General features: G+C 40.3%; 3 protein-coding genes across 21 annotated transcripts in view; 2 read left to right on the plus strand and 1 right to left on the minus strand.

Annotated features, from left to right (window-relative positions):
- The first annotated feature begins 176 nt into the window (after window positions 1-176).
- Window positions 177-17808, plus strand: LOC117666786 (ras-related protein Rab-35-like). Of its 2 annotated transcripts, XM_034419736.3 has the most exons (6): window positions 177-1704; window positions 11651-11701; window positions 13121-13244; window positions 13999-14123; window positions 15985-16109; window positions 16267-17808. In XM_034419736.3, the coding sequence occupies exons 1-6, from the start codon at window positions 1650-1652 to the stop codon at window positions 16393-16395; spliced, it is 609 nt and encodes a 202-aa protein (XP_034275627.1). In that variant the 5' UTR covers window positions 177-1649; the 3' UTR covers window positions 16396-17808. The 2 variants fall into 2 exon arrangements, with proteins under 2 accessions (XP_034275627.1, XP_034275628.1); XM_034419737.3 differs by lacking the exon at window positions 15985-16109.
- HCFC1R1 (host cell factor C1 regulator 1) lies at window positions 16836-23449 on the minus strand. 11 transcript variants are annotated; one of them, XM_034419735.3, is made up of 8 exons: window positions 23258-23449; window positions 21170-21357; window positions 19496-19546; window positions 18791-18955; window positions 18524-18694; window positions 18235-18272; window positions 17750-17792; window positions 16836-17317 (listed from the first exon to the last, which is right to left on the minus strand). In XM_034419735.3, the coding sequence occupies exons 2-7, from the start codon at window positions 21355-21357 to the stop codon at window positions 17773-17775; spliced, it is 633 nt and encodes a 210-aa protein (XP_034275626.1). In that variant the 5' UTR covers window positions 23258-23449; the 3' UTR covers window positions 16836-17317; window positions 17750-17772. The 11 variants fall into 11 exon arrangements, with proteins under 11 accessions (XP_034275626.1, XP_087749991.1, XP_087749990.1 ...); XM_087893865.1 differs by having other exon boundaries at window positions 23249-23436; XM_087893864.1 differs by lacking the exon at window positions 23258-23449 and adding an exon at window positions 22103-22998.
- Window positions 22959-26122, plus strand: part of THOC6 (THO complex subunit 6) — a 12132-nt gene continuing 8968 nt past the window's right edge. For 2 of the 8 annotated variants that reach the window (XM_034419726.3, XM_087893861.1), the window contains exons 1-2: window positions 23084-23188; window positions 25916-26031. In XM_034419726.3, the coding sequence (XP_034275617.1) occupies window positions 25916-26031 (116 nt within the window). In that variant the 5' untranslated portion in view covers window positions 23084-23188. Of the gene's footprint in view, window positions 24253-25915; window positions 26032-26122 lie in introns of all 8 variants that reach the window. The other 6 variants (XM_087893858.1, XM_087893859.1, XM_034419729.3 and 3 more) reach the window with 5 other exon arrangements.

Genomic DNA, 26122 nt, shown 5'->3' on the forward strand with positions numbered 1-26122 from the left:
TGATCCCGAGACTCCTCCAAGCCCCGCCCTCTCTTTATTCTGTCTCCCCCCCTTGTGGCCCCGCCCCGCCGTCGCCCTCCGTCGCTAAGCGCCGCCCATTATAACATAAGGCGCCGCCCATTACAAGGCAGGCCCCGCCCCCTCGCTCTCCCTCCGCCTGGTTCGAACGCTCCTTTGGGCGATCCAGTCGGGAAGCGGCGGCCGTAGGAGGGGACGAGGAAGGAAGGCGCGGGGCTGCGGGGACCTGCCGGTCATCTGATCCCAGCCAGAGCCGCGTCCGGCAGGGGACGAGGAAGGAAGGGCAGGCAGGCAGCTTCCATCACCGCCACCCACCCGCCCACCACCCGCGGGAGACCCGCCTAAGCCTGGCAGCTGATTCAGCGTTGAGCTCCTTGACTCCCGTCGCAATGCCTCCCGCAGGCCGCCTTGCGCCCGGCTCTTCTCCTCGCCTCCTTCATTGATTCCTGCAGCGGCGTTTTTTCCCGTTCTCCCTCCCTTCGACCTTTTTTTTTTTTGTTTGTTTGTTTCTTCTCTCCTTTCTCTCTTGCCTTCTTTTCTTGGGGGGAAAAAAAAAAGAGAAGGTAGTTGGGGAAAACTTTGCGATCCTTCTTCCTCTTGGCCAAACCCTTTTTTAGGGAAACTCCCAGCCTGTTTCCCTCCGACCTCGATTGGGTCTTCTGATCCCCACCCCCACCCTCCCGGTTTCCCACCCCCCCTTTTTTTTTAAACAAAAAAAAATACAAAAAATCCTATCGGATCATCCTCTTCACCATGGCAAGGGGTCTTCTTCTTCTGTGATGCTGCACTCCGTTTCCATGCTGTTCCATTTGTTTTCTGGATCTTTTTTGGAATGAGGATCTAAATTCTCACCTCCTTCCTTTTAAACAACCACTTACCTTTCTGTCCTGCTTTCGTTTTTAACAGTCAGAATCATTGTTTTTAAGGGAGTCGAATCTTGTTCTCTTTTAAAGGCTGGGATTAAAAGACTGGAGGAAAAAAAAAAAAAGAAGAAAAAGGGTTTATTTCTCTCCCTGCCCCTTTTTCCTCATTTTTTGTTTTGTTTTGTTCCCAGTTAACTATTTTCTACACTGCATCGCTTTTTGGGTAAGACAGGGATTTGGGAGAAATCTCCCCCCTTCCCTCCCGATTGGCTCAGAAACATTTAACCATTTCTGTCTGCTTCCCTTCCCACGACAAGCGAAGCCAAGATCTTAGCAAACCGTGATTCCGGTATTGGAGGACAAAACGCCAGAACAATCAACGTACATCCTACAGTTGTTTGGCAGAAGAAGAAACTGCTTTTGAACTCACAAACTGGACTGTGTTCCTCTGTCATTTGAACCCCCAAGGGAAGGAAAAAACATTTGGAAGCAAAAGAAAAAAAAGTTTTGACATCTTCCCATCTTGGGGCTAAGTTACAAACATTTCCATGCTCTTTACGGTATTTTTTTGGAGGAAAAGACGGTGAATCCTCACGGATTGACTCCGTTCCTGTACTTGGAAATTGTTGGCAATCTTTGGACGCTGTTCGGCCTCAGCGAGCTGTGATGAGGCTGTGAAGCCAATCCTGTGGGAAATTGAGGAAAAGCCCTCCAGGGAGGAACCGAGTGTGAGATACAGAAGTGACAGAAGCTGTCCCAGCACCGTGAATGGCTGCCAAGGATTATGACCACTTGTTTAAATTGCTTATCATTGGAGATTCGGGTAAGAATGTTTGTTTTTTCATTGTCATCCCTCTTCAATCTTATCTAGCTCTGTCCTTCTGTATTTATTAGATTTTTATCCTGCCTTGATTACTTTATAAGTAACTCAAGGCAGAGAACATCCATAATACAGGTAGTCCTTGACTTACAAAAGTTTGTTTAGTGACGGTTCAAAGTTACAGTGGCACTGAAAAAAGTGGCATGACTGTTTTTTCACGCTTAACGATCACAGTAGCATCCCCACAGTCACATGATCAAAATTCAGATGATTGGCAACTGATTCATAGTTATGATGCTTGCAGTGTCTCAGGGTCATGTGATCCCCTTTTGCGACCTTCTGATAAGCAAGGTCAATGGGGAAGCCAGATTCACTTAACAACCATGTTACTAACATAACAACTGCAGAGGTTCACTTAACAACTGTGGCAAGAAAGGTTGTAAGATGGAGTAAAACTCACTTAACAAATGTTTCACTTAGCAAAAGACATTTTGGGTTCAATTATGGTTGTAAATTGAGGACTACTTGTTCTCTTTTTCCCCTCTTTTTCCCCCACAGCAGCAACCTTGTAAGGTGAGTTAGGCTGAGAGAAAATGATTGGCCTAAAGTTACCTAGTCAAGCTGTCATACCTAAGGCAGAACTAGAATTCATATTCTCCTGATTTCTAGGCTAGCACCTTAACCGCTACACCAAATTGCCTCTTGTTGATCCCGCCCCCCCCAAACAATTATTTCAACTGTTTTGCTGGCTTTTTTTGTGAATTTTCAGACTTCCTAACATTTTTCAGGCTAGTTTTGCCTCTTATTCTTTTGCCATTTTCATTCTGAACACTTAGCCTGGTTCTTTCCAATTTTTCTCCCTTCAAAGACTTTTTATGTCAATCTTCCATCTTCTTCCACCAGTTAGTTGTGAGCACTTGGGATGGGCTGAATGCTTCCCTCCCTCCATATATAATCTCCTTCTTACCTGTCCTTCATTCTCATTCTTTTGTTCTTCCCCACCCTTTCTGCCTCACTTTCATTCCAGCAAACATCTCTGGGCAAAATCAAGTTCTACACAACTCTGAGAAGAAATCATTGGACGAACAACCTCCTTATCTTTATTTATCTTATATCTTTATTTATTTTCTTATTTCTAGTTCTCTTCTTGTCCCACATTACTTTCCAGGAACTCTAATTTTCTGTAACAGTGTTTCCCAACCTTGGCATCTTTAAGATATCTTGACTTCAATTCCCAGAATTCCCCTCCTTGCATGGAATTCTGGGAGTTGAAGTCTAAACATCTTACCACCGTTAAAAACTGCTCTATAGATTCCACTGATTTACAGAAAGATCCACTAAATATGTTAAAGGCTGTATTTCATTTTTTTGACATATTAGTGGTTTTCTTCAGGACTTAATTTGATTTGTAGAATTCCCAGCATCCTTTGGGCTGTAGTTTTCTCAACCCTGGAATATTTTCATTTGGCTTTAGTGATGAGGGAACATTCTTGGTAGTTTCCTTCCTGTGGTTTTTATTGTCTTGGAATATCATCTCCAAGTGGATGGCCTCCAGGCATGCTGGGTCTACACATCCAGGCTGACTTTAATTCTGGGAGATGTAGTTCAAGCATATCTGAAACTGAGAAAGGGTGATTATCATTCCTTAAATTGTTTATAATACTGTTTCCTGCATTTATTGAATATATAGGTCATTTCCTGTGTAGTTATCTTAAAGCAGAGCACAAATGTAGAAATAAAATCTATTGCTGCATTAATATTTAAGGGTGACATTGTGATACATTAAAAAACTGAATAGCGAAATAAAAATGTGGGTGGAGAAACAAGGTGGAAAATTAAGATTAAGCAGGATGGACTTTTCAATTTTTACCCGATTATAATAGCCCTTTCTCATTGGCCGTATGTTTTATATCCTGTTATAGTCCTATAGCTCTTTACCTAAGGGTAAGCTGAATTTACTCAAAGATATTAGCCTTTAATCACGTACAGCGGGCGTGTTCAACCTTTTGCCTTGCTTGGGCCGCCTTAGGTGAAGAGGAATTCTTGTGGACCACAAATAAAATATATAATACAGTTAAAAAAATGGCTCAGCAGTTAAAGATGCTGAGCTTATCAGCTGGAAAGCTTACAGTCTGGGTTCCAGACCTGAGCCCTGCAGGACAGGGTGAGCTTCCGTTACTTGCCCCAGCTCCTGCCAACCTACCAATTCGAAAGCATGTACATGCAAGTAGATAAATAGGTACCATTTCAGTGGGAAGGTAAAGTGTTCTGTGAGCCTTGACGTGTAGTCATGTTGGCCATATGACCACGGAAGCGTCTTTGGACAATGCTAGCTCACTTGCCTAAGAAATGTAGATAATGTTAAAAGTTTATGATCTTGTGTGGCCACATTACTAGCTGTTGAGGGCTGCATGCAGTCTGTGGGCCGCAAGTTGGCTACTCCCGATTGTACAGGATTGCACTGTTACTTTCTTTACATAGACTTTTCAATTCTGAAAAAAAAAAAAGTTGCAAATCAGGCAGGTGACTTGGGGCCTTCAGATATTTTAGATTTTGTCTCTCACCAACCTCAGCCAGCTTGGCCAAATCCAGAGATGGATATGTATTCCAAAACATCTGGAAGACAGCAGATTGTATACGTTGGGGCAAAACCATTTCATTCATCTCATCTGGTAAAGTCCCATCTTTCGTTTTCCAGGCTGCATTTTGAGTTCTGCCGTTCTTTGGCCATAGCTTAAATAAAAGCTTGACTCCCTGCTGAAGATGGAGCTGCCAGTACAGAGAACTGGGGATTTGCTGGGATGCACCTGCTGTGAAATTGGAGATGTTAACATAGAATTCCTCAGTTTAGGATGAATGATTCATACAGATGGCATTGTAGTTTGTAGACACATTGTGGTCTCCCACATACTGCTGACATCACACAGCTGCTTGGGAAGGTTTGAGAATGGGAATGGGGTGGGAACTCTACCTTCCAGCTGACTCACTACAAAACCAAGAAGTGGAAAGGAAGACTGGTTGAAGCAGACTTGTCCAGTTGGGGTTGAGCTATTTGTTTAGCCACCGTTCAACAGCACTGGAAAAAAAATGACTTACGATCAGTCCTTGCACTTACAACATCCCTATGGTCACGTGATCAAAATCTAGGCAACTGACATATATTTTTGACAGTTGCAGCATTCCAGGTTCATGTAATCACCATTTGTAACCCCCTCAGCTGACGTTGGACAATCAAAATCAATGGAGGAAGCTGGATTTGCTAAACTGCGTGATTCACTTAACAACTGCAGTGATTCATTTCATAACTGTGGCAAAAAATGTAAAAGTGGGTGTGACTCACATAACAATTGCCTTGCTTACAACAGAAATTCTAGAATCAATTGTGGTTGTAAGTTGAACACTGCCTGTAGTACCAATTGTCCAGGAACTTTTTCCTCTGAACAGTCACACGGGTGTTGCAAACTGAACCTTTTTTAATCTCCTGTGACAGAACTGGATTATCTTCCTTAGTTATATTCTTCTTGAAAAGGGTATAGTGTAACCTCACATGGTCTTGCTTCTCTCTCCAGTCAGAAAGGCCAGAATGATGAAGATTTCAGCTCCTGACTTTCCCTTAGGTCCGTGATGGTGAACCTATGGCACGCGTTGCCCTAGCTCAGCTCCAGTGCGCATGCCCGTGCCAGCCAGCTGATTTTCGGGCCTTCTGGGCCCACTTCTCCCCCCGCTTTTGGCACTCGATGGCAAAAAGGTTAGCCTTAGGTCCTTTGCCAGTGATGTGGTTTATCTTCTTACCTTAGGACTTTGGAAAGTTTTAATGGCTTCTTCTGTTTGCTTTCTACTCTTGATAAAGCTAATTTTGAGATGGATCAAAGTAAGACTAGTAGAAGCAGCAATCTTGGTATGCGGTCATGCGTGTTTCAGTGTATCCAAGAATCAGGGTTTGCTCCAACCTGGCAATCATTTCAATCAATTTTTTTGCAACTACTAAGATTGTTGGCTGAGCAGGGACAAAAATAGCCAGGGAAATGATTGATGGCTGGAAAACGGGTCCCTTGGCAATCAACAGGAGTGCTGATTTACCACCAGCTTATCAGGTACTTAGGAGCTGAGGGCTTGGCAGCAGAAGGAAACAACAGGCAATGATTTAATAACCGGCCATCAACACCCGAATCAACAACTAAAAAGACACACACAACCAGGCACCATATAAATATTACACACAGAATAGCCCAAAGCATACATTCTGCTAGAGTGATGTTCCCTGAGGATGGACTCCAGAACAAGTTTGAAAGCTTGGTCCCGGTGACCGGCCCAGATTGGATCCTGCAACATTATCCTGGGATACATATATTTGCCTTCATTCATGAAGAAATTGTTTCAGGATACAGTAGAAGTGGAAGTGAAGTCTCTGTCAGTTGAAAGTAGATGCTGGCTGCAGAAGAGGAAAAAGTTGATGAAATGTTTGATGGATAGATTGGCATGGTAAAAAGCTGGTGCAAAAGGCTGTTGATCTCTGGCGATCAGATTTCAATAGTGGAGGATCCCAGGTTGTTTGGTGGTGTGTCCTGGGATCTGTTTGGATCAGGTTACTCCAAGGTTTCTCTGATTTACAGAGGATTTTAGGATTTAAATGCCTGTCATGTAGTCATGGTCCTTGGTACAAATAGGCACAATAAATCAGAGGGACTGGTTAAGTTATAGAGTGAGAAGTATTTGGGGGCAGAAACAGGTTAACCTTATTAAAATGTATTCATTGGCAGATGGGGGCAGGGGGTTTTCTATTCATGTGACAATTCATATAATCAAATCATTATGGGAAGAATGTAAATTGGGTCATTGGCATCAGTTTTCATTGTTTGTATAATTATGTCATTGTGCTAATCAGTGTGGAAAATTGGTCCGGTGCATGTGAAGGCCGTTGAAAGAGTCTGAAAGAGGGCAGGTATTTTAGAATATTAAATGTGAGCTGTTTGGGTTTTAGGTGGGTCTACAGCTTGCTTGAAAACAATTCAATTTTGGTCATTGTGGTATAAAAAAGATGTGGAGACTCTAGAAAGAGTGCAGAGAAGAGCAACAAAGATGATTAGGGGACCGAAGGCTAAAACATATTAAGAACGGTTGCAGGAATTGGGTACAGCTAGTTTAATGAAAAGAAGGACCAGGGGTGACATGATAGCAGTGTTTCAATATCTAAGGAACTGCCACAAAGAAAAGGGGGTCAACCTATTCTCCAAAGCACCTGAAGGCAGGACAAGAAACAATAGATGGAAACTAATCGAGAGAGCCAATCTAAAAGTAAGGAGAAATTTCCTGACAGAACAATTAATCAGTGGAACAGCTTGCCTCTGGAAGTTTTGGGTGCCATCACTGGGGGTGTTTCAAGAAGAGATTGGATAACCGTTTGTCTGAAATAGTACAGAATTTCCTGCCTGAGCAGGAGGTTGGACTAGAAAACTTCCAAGCTCCCTTCCCACTCTGTTATTCTGTTAATTCAAAGTTTGATTGTTCAATTTAGAGAAAAATCTGAAGTGGGGTGATAGCAAGGTTTGATTTTGGGATTTGTATGCATCAACCTTGGATAAATTATTTGAGTAAAATCGTGGGAGAAAGGCTTGCCAAATCTATTGTTGAAAAATATGAGTGGGACTGCTCCTATTCTGGAAAACAATCACTGCATTCAAAATATCTTGATAAGTAGATCAGCTGAATAACATCTAGAGCTGAATAGCATCTAGTAGTGACAAATGCAAAACTCTTCCCTCAAGAAACCAAAATAAAATGCACAATTATAAGATGGGAGATAGAGGATCGATAAGGGGACTTGTGGAAAAGATCCCAAAATAGTTGTTGATTGCAAACTGCATATGAGTTAGCAGAGAGATTAGACTGCAAAAAAAATGTAGCTATAAAGTTTTCCATTGGTCATTTCAGTTCTGGATGTTATTCAGCTGATCTATTTATCAAGATATTTTGAATGCAGTGATAGAAGTATCATCCCCAAATCAGTGTATTAGACTTAGAAGACTTAGAATAACTTTATTGTCATTGAATGTGCACTAATTGGCATACATTAAAATGAAATTTCGTTGCATACAGCTCTCAAAGGGTCTCCACCTCCAATATATACTACATGTATTCTTCACGGATACATCACTCTCAGTGTTGTGTTCCTTTCTGGGCCCCATATTATAAAGATTCAGAGAAATTAGAGCAGATACAGGAAAGGTTATGGATAGTCCTTAACTTACGACTGCAATTGGGACTGGAATTTTGGTTGTAACTCCTGAGGCTTTATGTAACTGAACCCAATTTTACAACCCTTTTTATGGCAGTTGTTAAGTGAATCATGTTGGCCATAAGTCCAAATCCATTCTCCTAAATGGGTATTTTTTTTTGCCAGAAACCACAATAAACCGGCAAAAAAATGTCACAAATCATGGTCATCATCAGAGCATCAAAGATGATAAAGGGTCTGGAGACTAAAATGTATGGAGAATGGTTAACGGAACTAGGTATGTCTAGTCTAATGAAGAGAAGGACTGGGGTTGACATGAAAACTGTCGTCCAGTAGTTGAGAGGCTGTCAGAGAGAGCAGGATGTCAACTTATTCTCCAAAGTACCTGAAGGCAGGACAAGAAGTAATGGATGGAGGATTATCAAAGAGAGATCCAACATGGAACTAAAGAGAAATTTCCTGACAGTAAGAACAATTAATCAGTGGAAGAGCTTGCCTGTTATGGGTGCAACAGTTATGAATGGTACAGGAGAGGTCTTCTGCTCCAGCAGGGCGTTGAGACCTTCAAGGTCCCTTCCAACTCTATGATTCTAAGATCTAGTTTGGCTAGGCAGAAGAGACAAGTAACAGATAGGCCTTGGATAGTCTGTTCTTTTTTTTACTGTCCCTCTGATGAAAATTTGGGGAACTAATTTCCATATAGCAGTCATCTAGGGTTTGTAGGGGAAAAAAAACTCCCATTAAATCTTGGCTTAGAATTGTGTGTCTCTACAGTTAGTTCTTGAGTTACAGCCATTTGTTTAATGAAGGTATAACAGCACTGCAAAAATGTGATTTGTGATCATTTTTCACACTTAGATCATGTGATCACCTTTTGCAGCCTTCTGACAAGCAAAGTCAATGGGGAAGCCAGATTCGCTTAACAACTGGGTTACTAGCTAACTGCATGTGATTCACTTAACAACTGTGGCAAGAAAGGTTGTAAAATTCATTTGTTCTGTCTTGCTTAGCAACAGGAATCTGGGGCTCAATTGTGATCGTATGTCGAGGACTATCTGTCCCAAATTTTCAGAAATATTTTTATCCCTCATAGTGGAAAGATACTTGTAGAAACCTTGTTAACCAATGTCTTCATCCATTGTGTTGGCCAGCCGGTTATGAGCCTTTTCAATCTGTTTTCGCTTCACATGAATGGACTTCAATTCCCAGAATCCACCAGTGAGCAACATCATTGCTTAAGATAGGACATTGCTGCCTGGGGAATTCTGACAATTGAAGTCCACCCATCTTAAAGTGGTTCAGATTGAGAAACACTGAAGTTGAAAACTCTCTTAGGACATCTTCTTTCATCCCTGGTGAAGCAAGCTTACATGTCCCATGAAAAACAATCCAGTGATTGCATTCATAAATAAGAAGCAGGAATACCAGGTATAATAAACCATGAAACTCTAGATAACCTAATTACTTCCATTTTCTTTTTTCTAGTAGGTACTATGTCATAATAGTGTCAAAGAGGAGAATTTTGTACAGCACCTTCACACAGCTTTGTGGATAAGAGTGCTCGAACAAAGTATGAAGCTAATTGAAATTAAGTTTTGTTTTTTTTATGAATCTTGGTTTCCTTGTGTGTATTTAACCCAGAATTCTAGTTTTGAGCATTCTGTGAAGCTTTTCTGTGTCTGGCTATGTCATGTACTGTGAAAATAGAGAAGTTGCACGTATATACATACAACTAACTTACTTTGTAGGATATAAACGCCACAGATTCCTTTCCTGTTATGTGCTGACGTTTCTTCCCTTGGAGAGGAACAGAGAGGGCCAGAAGAGGGTCATACAGTGGCAAGCTGTTTTCTTCTACTTCTTGTTTCCCAGCTATTCCATCCCCAAGTTTCTTCAAAAATTAACATGTCAGGGAGATAACAGAGATGGGGGTAGATGGAGAACAGCTTTCTGAAAGTGAAATTATCCCCGTGTTACAGAATGAAATGTTGGGTCAACTTTCCAGCCAGGCAGTTTTGCCCTTGTTCTAGAAACTCCATTCCTTGCCTATTTTCTTAATTTGTTTTCTTGTATGCCTCTAGCAAATTCTTTGCATTCCACGGACTTTTAGCTTCATTAGACATTTGGGAGGGTTGCTCCTTCACTTCCTTTCTTCTCTTAGAAGTTTGTTCTTCTGCAAACATTTGGTTTCCCCTGAGTCTGCTTGGTATTTCTCTCTTGTGGTTCAGTAGCCATATTCTGGCCTCCTTCCTGGTGGTATTCCTGCTAAATTCAGTGCTAGAAGGAGAATTAGATTTCAAATACGGTCTTCATCACTTTGAATAGCTCAACATATTCTAGCACCGTGATGGCGAACCTATGGCATCCATATGTCTTCGAAAGCTGGCAGTTTTTTAATGAAAAAGGACAACATGCATTCCCTGAAAAGAATTCATGTGTAATAAATAACCAGGGTCTACATAGCTCAGTGAATATATGATTCACACAGTGCCTAAGTTATAATATGTTGAGTTTGGTTTGATTTAACGTGCTTCATGAAATCAATCAATTACGATGTGTAAACTGATTTTTGCATTAGGGCAAGGGTATTCAACTTTGGCAACTTTTAAAGACTTGTGGACTTCATGGCTGGCTGGGGAAGTCTGGGAATTGAAGTCCATGAGTCTTAAAAGTTGCCAAGGTTGGATACCTCCCTGCCTTAGTCTGTGTGGTGCACTCAGCCAATTCTAGTTTGTCGACAAACCAATAACAACAGGGTACTACAGTGTATTTATAGTAAAACTGCTCAAATGGCAGTTCAGTTGAACGTCACTTTGAATGACGTTGGGACCTAAGAGGCTCCGACAGGAACCAAAGGAAATCAGCTGGCACGCAAAGGGGCCTAGCTGATTTGTGAAATCTGGGAAGAAAAACAGATTTCCGTCAGTGTGTATATATGTGTGGGAGAGGGAGAGAGAGAGAGAGAGAGACGGCCTAGCATACAGCCAAGATCAGCCAAGAAAGCTTGTGCTGTGGAACTCAAACTTGGCTTATCTCCCATTGCAGCTGTAGAGACTGGAGATGCAGTTGTGTACTCTCAACCTTCACAGGAAGAGGGGATCTGATCAAGAAGCTGTGAGGAAGGAAAGGAGAAGAGCTGGAGAAGTTAGGAGAAGTTGATTTCCAGGGTTATGTCAACAGGTGACCTCAGAAGTTGCCGGAGAGAATTTCTGTCCCGTGACATCTATGGTCCCACCCTTGTAGGTGGCTTGATTACTTTAAGGCAGGGTATCGAGGTGTGCCTTCCATTTGATTCCTGCTCATAACCTTTCAACTTCCTATTTAGAAGCAAAATTTTATGACTACTCAGCATTCCGCTGATCCAATTATTATTTATCCGGTGTTCTCACCACTGCCTGAGAGTTCACATCCACGTCCTGAAAGATAATCCACAATCTCCGAAGTCTCCCTCCCCCCAGTATTGTGCAAGCTTCTCTTGCAGTCCTGTGGTTTTACCCTTTACTCTTTCTTCTCCTTGTAGTAGGACACAATAGGTTGAGACAGGAGTGGCTCTTTTTGAATAAATACTCTTAAGGTTGTTTGCTTTGGGCGGGAAGCTTGTCAGCAGCTTTGTTGAGGGCCATCTGTTGCATCAGAAGCAGTTAAGAAATGAAGGGGAGGATTAAACTCTCATTTTGCGTTTGTGTGATTTGTTCCCTTTTGTTTCCTGTCCAGGGGTTGGCAAAAGTAGCCTTCTGCTCCGTTTTGCAGATAACACCTTCTCAGGTAAGGAACTGCTCCCTGCGATGACGATCATTGGATGGGTTGGGAGTCCTGATTCTTGCCAAGTACCAAAAAATGCTGCAATTTCAATCCAGGCCAAACATTTTTGGATAAGATGGATTCTTGGCTTTAACATCTCATTTTTAAAAGCAGTTGCAAAATTGTAAAACAAAACAAAACAGATAGCTGTGCTGATCCATGAAATGCAAAAAAATCACAATGCTCAATTGGGCAATTGGGAGGAACAAAAATTCCACAATCAAGCGTGTGAATTTCCCAGAGATTTTTCTCAAGTCTGTCCAAAGAATGTGGAATCTCGCTCCCTTTTTTGTGGCAATTTAATTGGTCATAATAATGATATTGCCCAATTATGGATTGGGGATTTAATTTACCCAGCATTCTTTTATTCAGTTTTGCTATAATAGAGGTAAATGGTCCTGTCTGCTCTAATTAAATGTGTTTGTGTGCTTATTGTGTTTCTCTGCTAGCAATGCTGTAATTGAATCCTTGCTGGTATGTTTTTGCAAAGTATTGCAACATGACTTCTTTTCAAAATAAATTCCTTTTCTTTTTTCCCTCCCTCCTGCCCTGGTTGAGTTACTTCTTTCCATTTTATTTGGCTTGTTTTCAGAATGCAGTCAGATCATAATTTGCCAGTTGGCCAAACCATTGATTAAATGACCAGGAAAAAAATCTGCCAAAAATGTAGGCTGTATTGATTCTTGTAGCATCTATTTTGAGCAAAGTTCCTGTATTTTTCCTGTTACAAATAGGTTGTGCCTGTAACTGATATTAAAATCCTACAAAATCTAAGAATATTACATCCCTTTTTTCCTATTGATTTATTCATTGGCTCCCGAACTTACGACCATTCAGTTACTGACCATTCCACTGAAAAAAATAGTTTACAACTAGTCCTCATGCTTATAACTGTCACAACATCCTAATGGTCACATGATCAAAATTCGGGTACTTGTCAATCAGTGACATTTATTTACAATATTTGCAGCATCCCAGGGTCATGTGAACAAGCAAAGTCAATGGGGGGAAGATGGGTTTGTCTAATGACTGTATGATTCACTTAACAACTGCACTGATTCCCTTAACCATGACAAAAGAGGTGATACACTCTTAACAATCACCTTGCTTAGCAACAGAAGTTCAGATCCCAATTGTGGTCATAAATCGAGGACCACCTGTCTTTGGTCCTTCAAGTACCGCAATGAAATTTCTGACCCTTAACAATCCCAGCTATTGTTCTTTTTCTCTTAATAACAATAATATTGAATCACACTTCTCTTTTGCAATAATGCATCATAACATTTAGATTTAATATTTCTCAGTTTGCGCAGTAAAAAGGCATTTTTATACGGTTTTCTGATTCCTTTAATTCTTTCTTCTTTCTTCCCTGTGTCTCTCCAGGTAGCTATATCACAACAATTGGGGTAGATTTCAAAATCCGGACACTAGTGATTAATGGAGAAAGAGTGAAGCTGCAAATCTGGGATACGGCTGGACAGGAACGGTTCAGAACTATTACCTCCACGTAAGTCCAGGGCACAAGGAGTATTCTGAATACTGAAGAATGGGGATAAATTGATGAAAGATGTATGAAAGGGCCAGGGAGAGAGCCTGGGTATTAATTAGCTAGTCAGCAGTATGCAATCTTTTCACATTTACAATTTTGCAGGATAAAATAAATGCAGTTTCTCCTCAATTTACAACTACAATTGAGCCCAAAATTTATGTTGCTAAGTGAGAAATTCGTTAAATGAGTTTTGCCCCATTTTATAACTTTTCTTGACAGAGTTAAGTAAATTAGTAACATGGCTGTTAAGTGAATCTGGCTTCCTCAATGATTTTGCTTGTCAAAAGATCGCAAAAGGTGATCACATGACCCTGGGACTCTGCAATGTCATAAATATGAGTCAGTTGTCAGGTGTTCGAATTGTGATCATGTGACGATGGGGATCCTGCAATGGTCATAAATCACTTTTTTCAGTGCTGTTGTAATTTAGAACGATCACTAAATGAAGTGTTGCAAGTTGAGGACTACCTATGCTTGGACAATGTTGTGGGATTCTAGCCATTTTAATTTTTTTTTATTACGGTATTTTAATGTTGAAGGGTGTCTTCCCTCCTGAGGTTTAATGGACACCTCAGGGCTAATCACTAACCTAAATCTAAGTATTGGTGGGGCTACAGAACTGCTTTGAAACCTATTGCTGAAGGGAAGGAAAAAAGGGAATTATTGAATTTTCTCTGTTCAAAACAAGTCATTTCATTTTGTTTGGGTGCAGGTACTACCGCAATACTCATGGTGTCATCATTGTTTACGATGTGACGAATGCCGAGTCCTTTGTTAATGTCAAACGTTGGCTGCATGAGATTGGGCAAAACTGTGACAATGTGTGCAAGATTTTGGGTGAGTGGTTTTGTTACCAACTTGTCTTCCCCTCATCTTTCAGTTCAGTGGCCATTGGCCAAGGTTGTGAGTCTTTGTGATTCTATCACATTAGATTGGAACCTGATCAGGGTAATAGAAATACAAGAGATTTTTTCAATAGTTCTTATTCGTACCGGAAAAAGAGAAAGTGGATTGTGTATACTTCATGATGTCCTGCTTGTTTCTCGGGGAGTGAGATATTTTTCTTATTACAGGAATATCCAGCCTAGAAAAGTATATTCAGATGCATTGAGGTATCAGCCTATTCACATGTTTACAATTGCTTAATTCTTCTTGGTTGCTCTAGAAACAAACATAACTCCAGAGATATCTCCTTGAAGGTTGGCTGGGGAAACCTGATACGAGTCTTTATTTATTTATTGGAATAGTAGCATTGAATGTGAGGAAATTATTTGAGCTGCTAGGGTTGCATCTAGGAACAGGCAGGTGCTATTGTGCTTCCATCCTCCTTGCATTTCAGATTATGAAGTGCTGATTTGGGCCATTTGAACAAGATTTTGTTTGGGGAAAAGTATTCTACCATGGCTTTGTACGTCCTTCCTCAACGGGGAATGTTCCAGCTACTTTATGTTGGAATTACAACTCCCACAGTCCTCAACAACCATGCTAGTTAGGGCTTCTGTAGGCTCTGTGTATTGTTTGTAGCGATAGGAAGAATAATATACTGAGATACTTTGCAGAGTGATATCATAGTGGGTCTGAGGATTGAAGATAAACTGCTAGATCTAGAGATCCACTAGCTAATGCTTGGCCGAAACTAATCAACTGAACATTTGTCACATGCCTTTCACTTTGATATGAGTGATGGCTTATGACAAAAAAGCATTGTGGCTTACTGACTGCGGGACAATTCTTTCTTTATCTAACCTTATATGCTGCCAACTATGGAAATCTCTCAGCGGGTTTATAAAAGGGTAAAATAAAAATTCAGCTGAGACATTGACATAGAACTAAACACAATGATTGGGATTCCTAGAGAAGGAAAGTGATAGGAATTCATTGTATTTTTATCTCGCCATTCCCTAAAAACTCAACTGTAACAAAGATGAATATATTGCTTATAGAAAATCAATCTCAACAAAATTAAAGCTAGGGGTTTTTTTTAAATTGCATCGAGCTGCTTGGCTTTATCCAAGAGATAAAGAACTAATGGATCATCTGTTGTGGATTAGAAAACCAAGTAAATATGGAACTTTGGCTTTGCCTGCTGCAAAAAAGGAGAGACCTTAGCTGGGATTAATTCTTGCTTTGTTTGCTGTATTGTTCTCTGGTGAGCCAAACCAAAACTCAGTGTTTGTAGATCATTTGATGAAACTATGAATGGCTTGTTACCACAGCCACTCTAGTGAGTGAGAAGGCAGATTTCTTAATGAGTCACTCTTCCATCTTAAGCAGAATTATCCTCTTTAGTGTCTTTCCTCCAAAGTGTAAGACAGAGAACGTATTGTTTGACATTATCTGTTTACCTGTGACCTTTAAAATGGGAGACATCAACATTGGGGCATCTATTTGGACAACATATGCTGTGCTACTGAAGTATGTCTTTGTGATGAAATCCTTTTACCCACATACAAAAAGAAAACCAACCGCCCCCCCTCAGAAGTCAATTAAAAGGAGCCAGGTTGAGCTGCACAAGATTAGGGGGAGGAATTTAACTTCACGATTGTCTAATTAGTCTTAAGATGTGTTCAGTTCAAAATGAAGACAGTGTGCCCGAATTATCTACTTGTGCAGAATGTATCATATAATATACAGTATGAAAGGATTTGGATTGTTTTCCTTGCTCTAATTTTCCTCTTCTCCAATCCCCTCAAACCAGTGGGTAATAAATGTGAGGACCTGTCACGGAAACAAGTAGAGACCGCTGATGCCCGGCGGTTCAGTGAGCAAATGGGAGTGCGGCTTTTTGAGACCAGTGCTAAGGAGAACCTCAATGTTGAAGAGGTATTGGAAGAGGTGGTTAGGAGGGCAAAGGTGGGAAGGGAAACAGAGGCCTTCAGTGCTTCAAGAGGGGATGGATGGATGGAGCTTTGGGCTGGGGAAAAAAAAACCTGGTAAGAAGGTTGTTCAGTTCCCTTCCCCTTGTACGTTTCATCCATAGATGTTCAATGCCATCACCACCATGGTGCTCCGAACGAAACAGGAAAACCTGGCACGGCGGCAACAGCAGAACGAGGTTGTCAAAATCAACAAGCCCAAAAAGAAGCCTTCGGTCAAGAAATGCTGCTGAAGGGGCAGCCCCTATAGATGCCTCTTCCTTCTGGAGGAGGGTGTATGAACTGTGGGGAATTGTGTGGGTGAAAATCATAGCTCATATGATGTTGGGGAGAAGGCTTCTGGATCTTGGTCAGAAGGGCAGGAGAACCAGTATGAATCCTCCTAGCCCTAGAATTTTCCTGTTCTCCTTCGCTGGGAAAATTTGAGTTGTGGGGATAGAAACACAAATTGAAGCATTGCGTTCCCTGCCTGCTGATAGGTTGGGGGTGGGTGGGAGTTGTAGGTTGTGCTTACAGAAAGGGGGGTGGGTGGGAAGTACCAAGCAGCATTTTAAAAAAAAAGACTACTGAAACAGATAATTAAGGTGAATAAAATAAAGAGGATGTGGGGCATAGCTGAGCCCAAGGAAATTGTTCTTCTCCCCATAACTGAAAAAAAGCCTTTCTCTACAACTTTGCTTACTCATTGTATTTTATTTCTTCACTTGTGGTCTGATAGCTAGAATACAACCAGTGTTCAAATTTAAGTCACAGTAAGAAGGCTGCAGGATGAGGGAGAAGGTGGGCATTAGATTATTTTGGAGCAAGCTCTTTCATGCTCTGGAGCTGTGCCTCAGTTTAAATAATAATAGAAGGAAATGAAAGAAACACAAGTAAATGTGTCAGAATTTCCCAGCCGATAGTATTGGGAGTTTTCCTTCTCATCTCTCTTTAGGCTTGCTCTGATTACCCTAGGTAGGAATGGTTTAGGACCAAGCTGCATTGCTCTTTTCTTAGAATTTGGAGAGTTTTCTATCTCTTCATTAGCCCTGTCCTTCAATCCAGATGTTGGGAGAAAATAGCCAACTGTCCACGTCTTGAGTTTGAAAAAGGACTTCATAACCTTTGCAGCTATAATTGGGGTACCATTCTGTCATTCCGGTTTACCTCCAGAAACTGAGGAATAAAATAAGAATAAACTTTAATATAGGAATATGAAATGATGTCCGGATTCAGTTGATAAGTTGCCAATTATGATTCCCAACTTTGAGGTATTACAGACAGAAACTCTGTCCCCTTTCAACATTGGGACCCTCTGTGCAATTTATTTGCTTCATTAATTATTTTATATACACCCTGTAGATAACTAAAACATCTCATTTTAACTCACTGCTAATGGCATCAGATTTGTTAAGGATATACCACTATTCAATAAAGACATTTAGATATAAAAACAATTCTGCTTCTTTTATTTCCCTGTTACACCCACTCTCTAGGTACCAATAGGAAGAGTTCATCATAATGCCAGCTCCTCTCAAATAACATTTGGCAGTCTAAAAGTGTCGAGTTCTCTTTATCGGAAGCAAAAAGTCAAGAATAAAAACTTACAATTCTTCCAACTTTGATGGACATTAAAAATCTGACTTCAGTGCTAATAAAGTATAAAAGAAGTGGTTAGAATGCTCATTTAACATTTAAAAGTATATTACAATGTCCTGGGAACTATTTGCTGATTGCTTATTGAAAGAGAAAATATAGTGAGGTGTGTGTATGTGTGTGTATGACTTAGTTGCAGATATACTGTACATTATGTGGATGGAAGAGAAAGGATCAGATTATTGCAGCTGGCTGAAAATGACGAATGCCACCATGGTGGAATAAAATATTTTTGTGAAATATTTATACTGACTGGATAAAGGTGCTTTTTGTTGAAAGACACAGCCAGACAGAGAAGTGAATTTGATTTCAAAGGGAAGTAAAATTGGGGTTGTTGATTCATATTTCCATTTCCTCTTGGTTTGCCACTGCTTCTAGATGGGGCTGGACCGATGAGGGAGCTATCAGTGTCCTGATGGTGTGCAAGAGGGACTTACTGTGTGGGCTCCACAGGACAACTTCGGTACAAGGATTCCTGTGAAAATGAGGGAGGAAGCTGATTAACTGTTCATCCATTTTCCTTGTTACACCTTCCTTCCTTCCTATAGGTAACCTTTGACCTACGACTGTAATGGAGCCTGCTCATTATGGTCACAAGTGATGATAGCTATTAAGCAAAATGGTCTCACTTAACAATTCCCACCCCCTGGTGTCTCTCATAACTTTGAATGGCCACTAAGTGGCTGGTCGTTAAGCAAGGACTGCCTGTACTTTGTTAATACTCACAGAGAAAGAAACATTTCTTCAGGGGCAATGCTGCTTCCTTCGAGTCCTAACGAGAAGGAAGATGGCACCAGCATAGGGCAGTCTCCCATCATGAATTCACCGTCTACAATGACTGTGGTCAGCTCTTCTTCTGTAGAGTTGGTTTCTTCACTTGCCCCATCTTGAGATAGCCTGAGACGGAGAAAGCCTTATGTGAGGAAGTCATAATATTTTGCATCCCTGAACCCACTTTTTTAAAAAGCACAAAACTGCCATGCTTTCTGGTACCTCCGTTGTAACTCTTTCAACTGTGTGTATGCCTGCTGCCATCTGGGGTTTTCACTGTGAACAGGGAAACCGTTAGAACTGTAGATGTGGTCGTTGTCCAGGCTAAGGGAGTTAAAACGGGCAGCCATCTTCTCCTCTGACAGAAAATGTTTAGAGCTGGGTTCCCTGTTAAGGTACAGAAAGCAGTGACAATTCAGCCTCCTTAATAAAATCCTAGTTAGAATCGAGTAGTGCCAAGCTCATCATAGTTAAACTAACATGCCCCTTAGGGGAGGTGGCACTTCATTAGAAACATTTTGGAAAGTTTCTGCAAACAGGAGGACCTCCAAAACACAAGATGATCCTTTATACAGCATCTCTAATAATTTATGTGGCTGCACCATACTTAGTTATGTTATCAAGAATGTCTACACCATGACAGCATGAGAAGGTTCCAGTGTGATAGAAAGCAACATGAAAGGGCAAGCTTAATTACAGCTTATTATTTGAGAGCTTGGTTACTGCTATTGCTTAGATAGTCTTGTAAACATACAGTGGCTTAACATCTACACCTCTGAACAAAAACTTAGATTTTCCCAGAATAAGCCATCAAGTGCAACCTATATACCCAAAAATATGGAATACAAAAATGGATTGGGGCATTTTTTTTTTTTTTTTGGTCAATGCCTTTCTTAGCTGTAGCTCTCATTTTCCTCCACACTTAACTGATCTTTGCTTTCCAGGTGTCGCTTGAAAGCAAGGGATACTGACTGGCACCTAAAAAAAGAAACGAGACATCATTCTTAGTTATTTTTGTGCCACTAACATATCCTTAAAATAAAATATGAATAGCTTTTAGACGTATACTACCATATTTTTTGGAGTATAAGATGCACCTTTCCCCCCTAAAAGGGGGTGAAAATTTAGGTATGTCTTATACACCGAATGTAGCCCCACTCACCCACTGGCCCTCACCCTTTGGCCTCTGCCTCACAGCAGTGACCTCCTTGCAAGCAAACAGAAAGAAAAAACAGCTTCTTTCAGCTTCAGCACAGGCTAATTAGCACAAGTTGATTGGATAGGCCTCCCGACACTCAGCTGATTTGCTCTCAGCTGTTTTGCACAGGGCTCTGCTGCTTGCTGCAAAGAGGTAAATTGCTGGAGCAGATTTTTTTTCCCCTTGTGCTAATCAAGCTATGATGAAAATGAAAGTAAAGCAGGCTGTTTGCGGTAACGAGGCAAAATTGCGCAGAGGCAGAGGGAGATTTCTTTTTCTTCTTTTCCTCACCAAGAAAGGTAGGTGCGTCTTATACTCCAGTGCATCTTATACTCTGAAAAATACGGTACTTCATAAAGCTTTACAGCACTCTGAACAGTTTACAGTGTCAGTATATTGCCCCCAATAATCTGGGTCCTCATTTTACCAACTTCGAAAGGATGGAAGGCTGAGTCAACTTTGAGACAGTGAGAATTGAACTCCAGGTTGTAGGCAGAGTTAGTCTGCAATACTGCATTCTAGCAACTGTGTCGCCACCACAGCTCATAAACAGAAGAAGATTCCTGATGCTCCCTGGCAGATTCCCACCTTACTGCCTTTGAAAACCCTAAGATTCAAAACCTTCCCTTTGGTATCAATTTTATGTTACTTTGTTATCCACTCCTAAGCCCTTCACAATTTAGGTACAGAATTTTTGAAATATTTGCCAACCTGTTTATTGTCACACTTCATTATTTCAGCAGCAGACAAAACTCTTGGCCAAGCTTTTGTTATCTTTTATGATTTAACTATCGGGTGCTGCTCAATAAATGATTTTACTGTTTAACTGAGCTGTGCTTTTTAAATGTTTTTGTAAAGAAGGCAGATTATATGCCACCAAATTGGCATCGACTATTTGTAAACAGATTTTATCTAAGAGTAATGCATATTAGGGTGCTACTCAAAAATACTACTAAATATCCAAATAAAACTGCTGATATATAGCCTATTGTTGCCTTCTTTGCCTCAGCCCCCTTCATCATTTTTCGTTTGAAGCAGAGCTGGGCATTTTATGGGGCCCCTGGACCACATCCGGCCCTTTGGCTGTTCCTGTCAGGCATGAGGTTGATTGGAAATTAGAAATCAAATGTAAATAAGTGTATGGCCTTACTGGTTCAGCCCTCCCCAAGACTTCCAGTTTTTCATGTGGTCCTTTGGGAAAACTAATTGCCCAGACCTGCTTTGAAAGAAGTTGAGCAACAGAGCCTCTAGCATGCTCTATTAACATCTTTTCAGATGCTTCAGCAGTAGTCACATGGCCTACTGGGTGAATAAATGCCAGATGGATGAATTTTCCTCTATCCCAAATCTACAGAATCTGTTTATATTAATCTGAAAGCCTCACAGCATATGGTTACCGATACCTTTTTACACTCCTGAAATTCACCAATCTGTGTCTGGGTTTCATCCGTGGAATTGTGCATGGCACATCGCGTTCCCAGCTTGGGATGATGTTGTGGCTACAGCCCATATTCCTTGACAACACAGAGCAGTGCAAAAAATGCCCAGAAGAAACAGCTGATGGTGATCCTGGGCTTATTGTAGGATTCATCTGTGAATTAAAGCAAAAGAAAAGTTAAAAAGAATCCATTTTCCAACAGAGATGTAAATGTCTTGAATGGGTATCATGTTGAATTTGAGAACTTCTGAAAAGGAAGAGTTAGTCAGAACTAAGTAGCATTTGTTTTTATTTTTTTATATGTAGCTTTATTAAATTTCAAAAAACAAAAAAATTTAACATAAAAGGAATAGGAGAAGAAATAAAAGGGAACGATTAAAATGTGGCAAAAATATATCAAACAAATATATAGAAAAGCAACCTTCAATATTTTTCAGTACAATTATAAACTACAGCAACCTCCAAGTTAAAATAAATAATATCTATACTTAAAAGCCTTTAAAATATTAATAATCAATAAACCTGGGTAGCTTTTGTATGGAAGATTTCTAGGAAACCCAAGGCTGTTGGCTAGACTGAGAATTTCAAAAAGTATTTTTTAAAAAAGCAAACTTTTTTATTGGGTCCCAAAAATCTACATGAGGCATTTATCAGCTGAGCTGAGCTAAGCTCTGCTAAAACGTATTTCATTTTTTTTAATAGTAGCAGAGTACAAGAAACCATAGAGAATGCTTAGCTGCATACTACAACCACAATTGAGCCCACAATTTCCATTGGTAAGCAAGACAAGTGAATTATGTGAATTTTGTCCCACTTTACAATTGCCAGTTAAGTGAATCTCTGCAATTAAGTTAGTAATATGGTTGTTAAATGAATCTGGTTTCCCCATTGACTTTACCTGTCAGAATGTCACAAAAGGTAATCACATGACCCCAGGACACTGCAACCATCATAAATACATGACCGTTGCCAAGCGGCTGAATTTTGATTATGTGACCAACAGTGGGTGTCACTTTTTTCAGTGCCATTGTAACTTCGAACAGTCACTAAACAAATAGCTGTAAATCGAGGACTACCTGTATAATAAACATATACCCTTGGGGAAAATAAAGGACAAATATTTTTTAAAAATGGGGAAATTAGGAAGAGATTAATAAGAATAAAAATGTTTATAACTTTGTTTTACAAGGGAAAATTCAAGAACCAAAACCATGAAAAACTTTGCAAAATCGCATATTCTTAATAATAAATACTCCAAATCAAATAATTTATATGCAAAAAGGCAATTAAAAATGAGCCATCGGCATACAAATTATTTGATTTGTAGTATTTTTATTGGAATATGTGGTTTTGCAAAGTTTTCCTCGGTTTTGCTCTTGAATGTTCCTTTGTAAAATACTGTAAACATTGCATTTTATTATTATTTTTTACAAAGCAAGCGCCTTGATTTTCAGAGCTCTGGGAAATTTAAGCTTCTGATCACAATCGATGTCGCTAAAGAAAAACACCTCACAACTTCTTATACGGGGGATGAAGGATTACAAGGATCAGAGGGGATTTCCTTAACCTTCCAGGCCCCTTCAGGATAAGACAAATTCACTTTGACCGGACTTCGCTTTGCTGACAACAGGCCAGCCTGTACATCGTGGAATTAAAAAAAAAAAAAAATTAAGTTCCCAGCAAGCTTTGCGCCCTTTGGCAGCCATTTTAGAGGACATTCCCGACGCCTTATAGCGCGCAATGAAGAAATTCGAATCCCAGCATGCCTTGCGCTGGGCTAATAAAGCCGCCACTAGCCGAGGTGGCGTGACCATCATCACAGGAAAGGGCGTGGCTCTTCTCTGAAGGTGGGGTAAGATAACCGGTTGGTCCTTTGCACATGCGCGCTGTGGAGAAGAAATTGAGCCACTAGCAACGGTCAGTGCACGCGCACGCTGCCGGGTGGGAGGCGGGGAATGAAAGAGGCTAGAGTGCGGACCGGACGGTAGGATGTGCGCATGCTCTATTCCATTGCAGATTGACTAAGAAGAAATACGATTCTTACCGTCCTTACCGTTATTTCTCACGCTGGTCCCACAATAACGCACCACAGCCAGACGGGAAAACTAGACGCGCCACAATCATCACGTGACGAGAAGTGATGTTTTAAATGTCAGGGATTGTGGGAAGTGTAGTTCCCCAATAACCAGCAGGCTGAAACGAGGAATCCCGTCATACTTCGGGTTTTGCGTTCGGATCTTCTCTATCTTCGTTTAACCATAGAGGTGCTGAATTGATGACTCGCGCCCCCTACCGTCTGCTTTTTCCCAACTTGGAAATGAATGGATCTCAAACTTATCAGACTCGCAGGGATAGATGGGAGTTATAGTTCAGCATAGGTGAAAGCTGATTGATTAAATAGATTAAAATGCAAAGCGTGTTTCCCACCATTTGGGCCGGGAATGAAATTTGGAAAGGAGTAACTAAATTTAACATGTACTATACTTTACATCGCCTTTTTTCATCTACCCTATGGCAATTTTAAGATATGTGGACTTCATCTCCCAGGATTCCCTAGCCATTATGCTAGCTGGAGACTTCTGGGAGTTGAAATCCCCACCGCATAAAATTGTCAAGGGTTGAGAAATATTGCTTCAAGCAGTTTATTTTTTGTTGCAGAGTGGTTTCTATTTTACCCATTTATGTCCTTAATTATTTTAATCAGGATCTTTTTGAGAATTCCATATGAATATTTATATCCAACCTTTTTGTGATAAAAAAATCAAATGTGAGGTATAAATATATCCCTTGCAACAAAATCAGAAACAAATAGCAATTAAGGAGACATAGCAACAAAGCAGATAAAATGAAATGAAATCACCGCAGAATGAAACTCAATTGCTGCTTATTGATCACATCAGCTGGTATTGAATCCAGTTTGTTTCCAGTAGCGTTATATTAGAGTGGAGACTACTGCCAGTCTATCTTCTGCAGTCATCCCAAGAGGATCTGCTGAATATACAAGTAGTCCTCGAGTTACAACCATAATGGAGCCTGCCCATTGTAGTCGTAAGTCTTAATGGTTGATTTTATAATGTTTTGTGTGGTGGTTATTAAGTGAACCATTGGTTTGGATGCTGCTGTGGTGAAAACTGAAAGTTACTGGTTTTCAGCAAAACATCATAAAATACAGCAATGTGACTTTGGGACGCTGCAAAATGGCCATACATTAAGCCATGTTGCTGAATGTCTAAAGTGCAGTCATATGATTGCCGGGAGGTAATTATCAGAATTTCGGATCTGGATCATAAGTTCCCTTTTTTGAGTTGGGTTGTAACTTCAAATATTGCTAATGTCGTAAGTTGAGGACTACATATACAAGGCTGGTGGGGAAGGCTTTTGCTTTTCTACTTTATCTCCCTGTCAGGAAATTGCAAATTTATTACAGATTTTCTTTGGTGGTTTTTTTTTTTTAATAGCTTACTTCATTGTGAATGATAGTGCAGTGAATGTTGATTTTTGTAATTGTTGCCTCTCTTTCGATTCCTCCAAAGCTTTCCACCCTGGAGAAGCTCATTGATGTCTTTCTTTGGGATTTATTTATTTATTTGGAGTATGGCATATCATACATGGAGTAGCAATATAAATTAACATTTCAACTAGATTAGTAGAACCCAATAAAATATAACTGTCAAAAAGATCTACTTTCAAATATCAATGTCTAGGCCATCTAACTATTGAAGAAGAGCATTGTTTATATTAAAAAAATCATTTACTAGACCGGTATATGCCCCCAACTTAGTCGGACACGATTTCTTTGAGATTTCATTGAGGCTCAGGGAGCATCCTAGGCTGTAGAAGGCTGGAAAGATGACTCTGCGGTGAAAGGCAGTTCACACACACACACACACACACACACACACACGAGTATGGGGTGGCCAACTTGTACAAGTGCAAGAACACAATCCCTTCTACTCATGAATATTCACTGAAATTATGCTTTGAAATAAATGCGGGAAGTGAATTTTGTCATAATGAAGGAGAATTGGTAAGGGAAAATGCAGGGCAAATTTTCTGAACAGTTGTTTGTGCTGGTCTCAAAAGAGTCAGAGTTAAACCTCCTATTGTTGTGGGTAAAAAGACTATTCTGTACTTAAAAATCTGGTTGCTACTTAAAATACCCACAAAGAACTTCTCTGGATGCAGCCTAAATGGACCTCTGCTTTATCAACACAGTTCCCTCACACCCTGGACATAAACTGTTTCAACTTCTTCCTTCAAGACGACACTAGAGCATTGCACGCCCAAACAACTAGACACAAGGACAATTTTTCCCCCATGCCATCACTCTGTTAAACAACTAATTCCCACAACACTGTCAAATTACCTAGTAGGGCTGCATTATTATTATCCTTCTCATTTTTTCTGTTATCTATTCCTTATCTTCTTATGCCTATAACTTTGTTGCTTGTATCTTAAGATTTCTATTGTTTTATTTAGTATCCTAGTATGATTTATGTTGATTGCTTATTTAGTATCCTATGACTATCACTCAGTGTTGTATCTTATGATTTGTGATGAATGTTTTTTATGATTATGATCATGATTCATCACTTGTTGCTTGTATGTACACTGACAGCATATGCACCAAAGACAAAATTCCTTGTGTGTCCAATCACACTTGACCAATAAAGAATTCTATTCTATTCTTTATTTTTTTTCTCTTTGCCAGATGGACATTCAACGATCTCTTGAGCTCTTGCACATGACCATATACACTCAAAGTGTCTCACCTTGTGGCAGATATTTAGCAGCCGGAAACAACTATGGAGAAATTGCCGTATTCAGGTATTTGGATGTAACTTATCACTAGCTATGCTTTATTTATTAGTTTTTTTTAAAAAAAAATAGCAAGTCCATCTTTGGGTTAATTTTCACT

This window comes from Pantherophis guttatus, chromosome 4, assembly GCF_059756535.1.
Source record: "Pantherophis guttatus breed Tessera chromosome 4, ASM5975653v1, whole genome shotgun sequence".
Lineage (NCBI taxonomy): Eukaryota > Metazoa > Chordata > Lepidosauria > Squamata > Colubridae > Pantherophis > Pantherophis guttatus.

What these genes read in the sequence shown, in the direction of transcription:
- LOC117666786 (XM_034419736.3), top strand. Translation starts at nt 1,650, where the DNA reads ATGGCTGCCAAGGATTATGACCACTTGTTTAAATTGCTTATCATTGGA. An exon ending in TGCAGATAACACCTTCTCAG is followed by an intron (nt 11,702 to 13,120) that starts GTAAGGAACTGC and finishes GTGTCTCTCCAG; the next exon opens with GTAGCTATATCACAACAATT. An exon ending in CAATGTGTGCAAGATTTTGG is followed by an intron (nt 14,124 to 15,984) that starts GTGAGTGGTTTT and finishes CCCTCAAACCAG; the next exon opens with TGGGTAATAAATGTGAGGAC.
- HCFC1R1 (XM_034419730.3), bottom strand. Translation starts at nt 21,357, where the DNA reads ATGAATCCTACAATAAGCCCAGGATCACCATCAGCTGTTTCTTCTGGG. An exon ending in CACCTGGAAAGCAAAGATCA is followed by an intron (nt 18,956 to 19,495) that starts GTTAAGTGTGGA and finishes GTACCTTAACAG; the next exon opens with GGAACCCAGCTCTAAACATT. An exon ending in GAAGAAATGTTTCTTTCTCT is followed by an intron (nt 18,273 to 18,523) that starts GTGAGTATTAAC and finishes TCATTTTCACAG; the next exon opens with GAATCCTTGTACCGAAGTTG.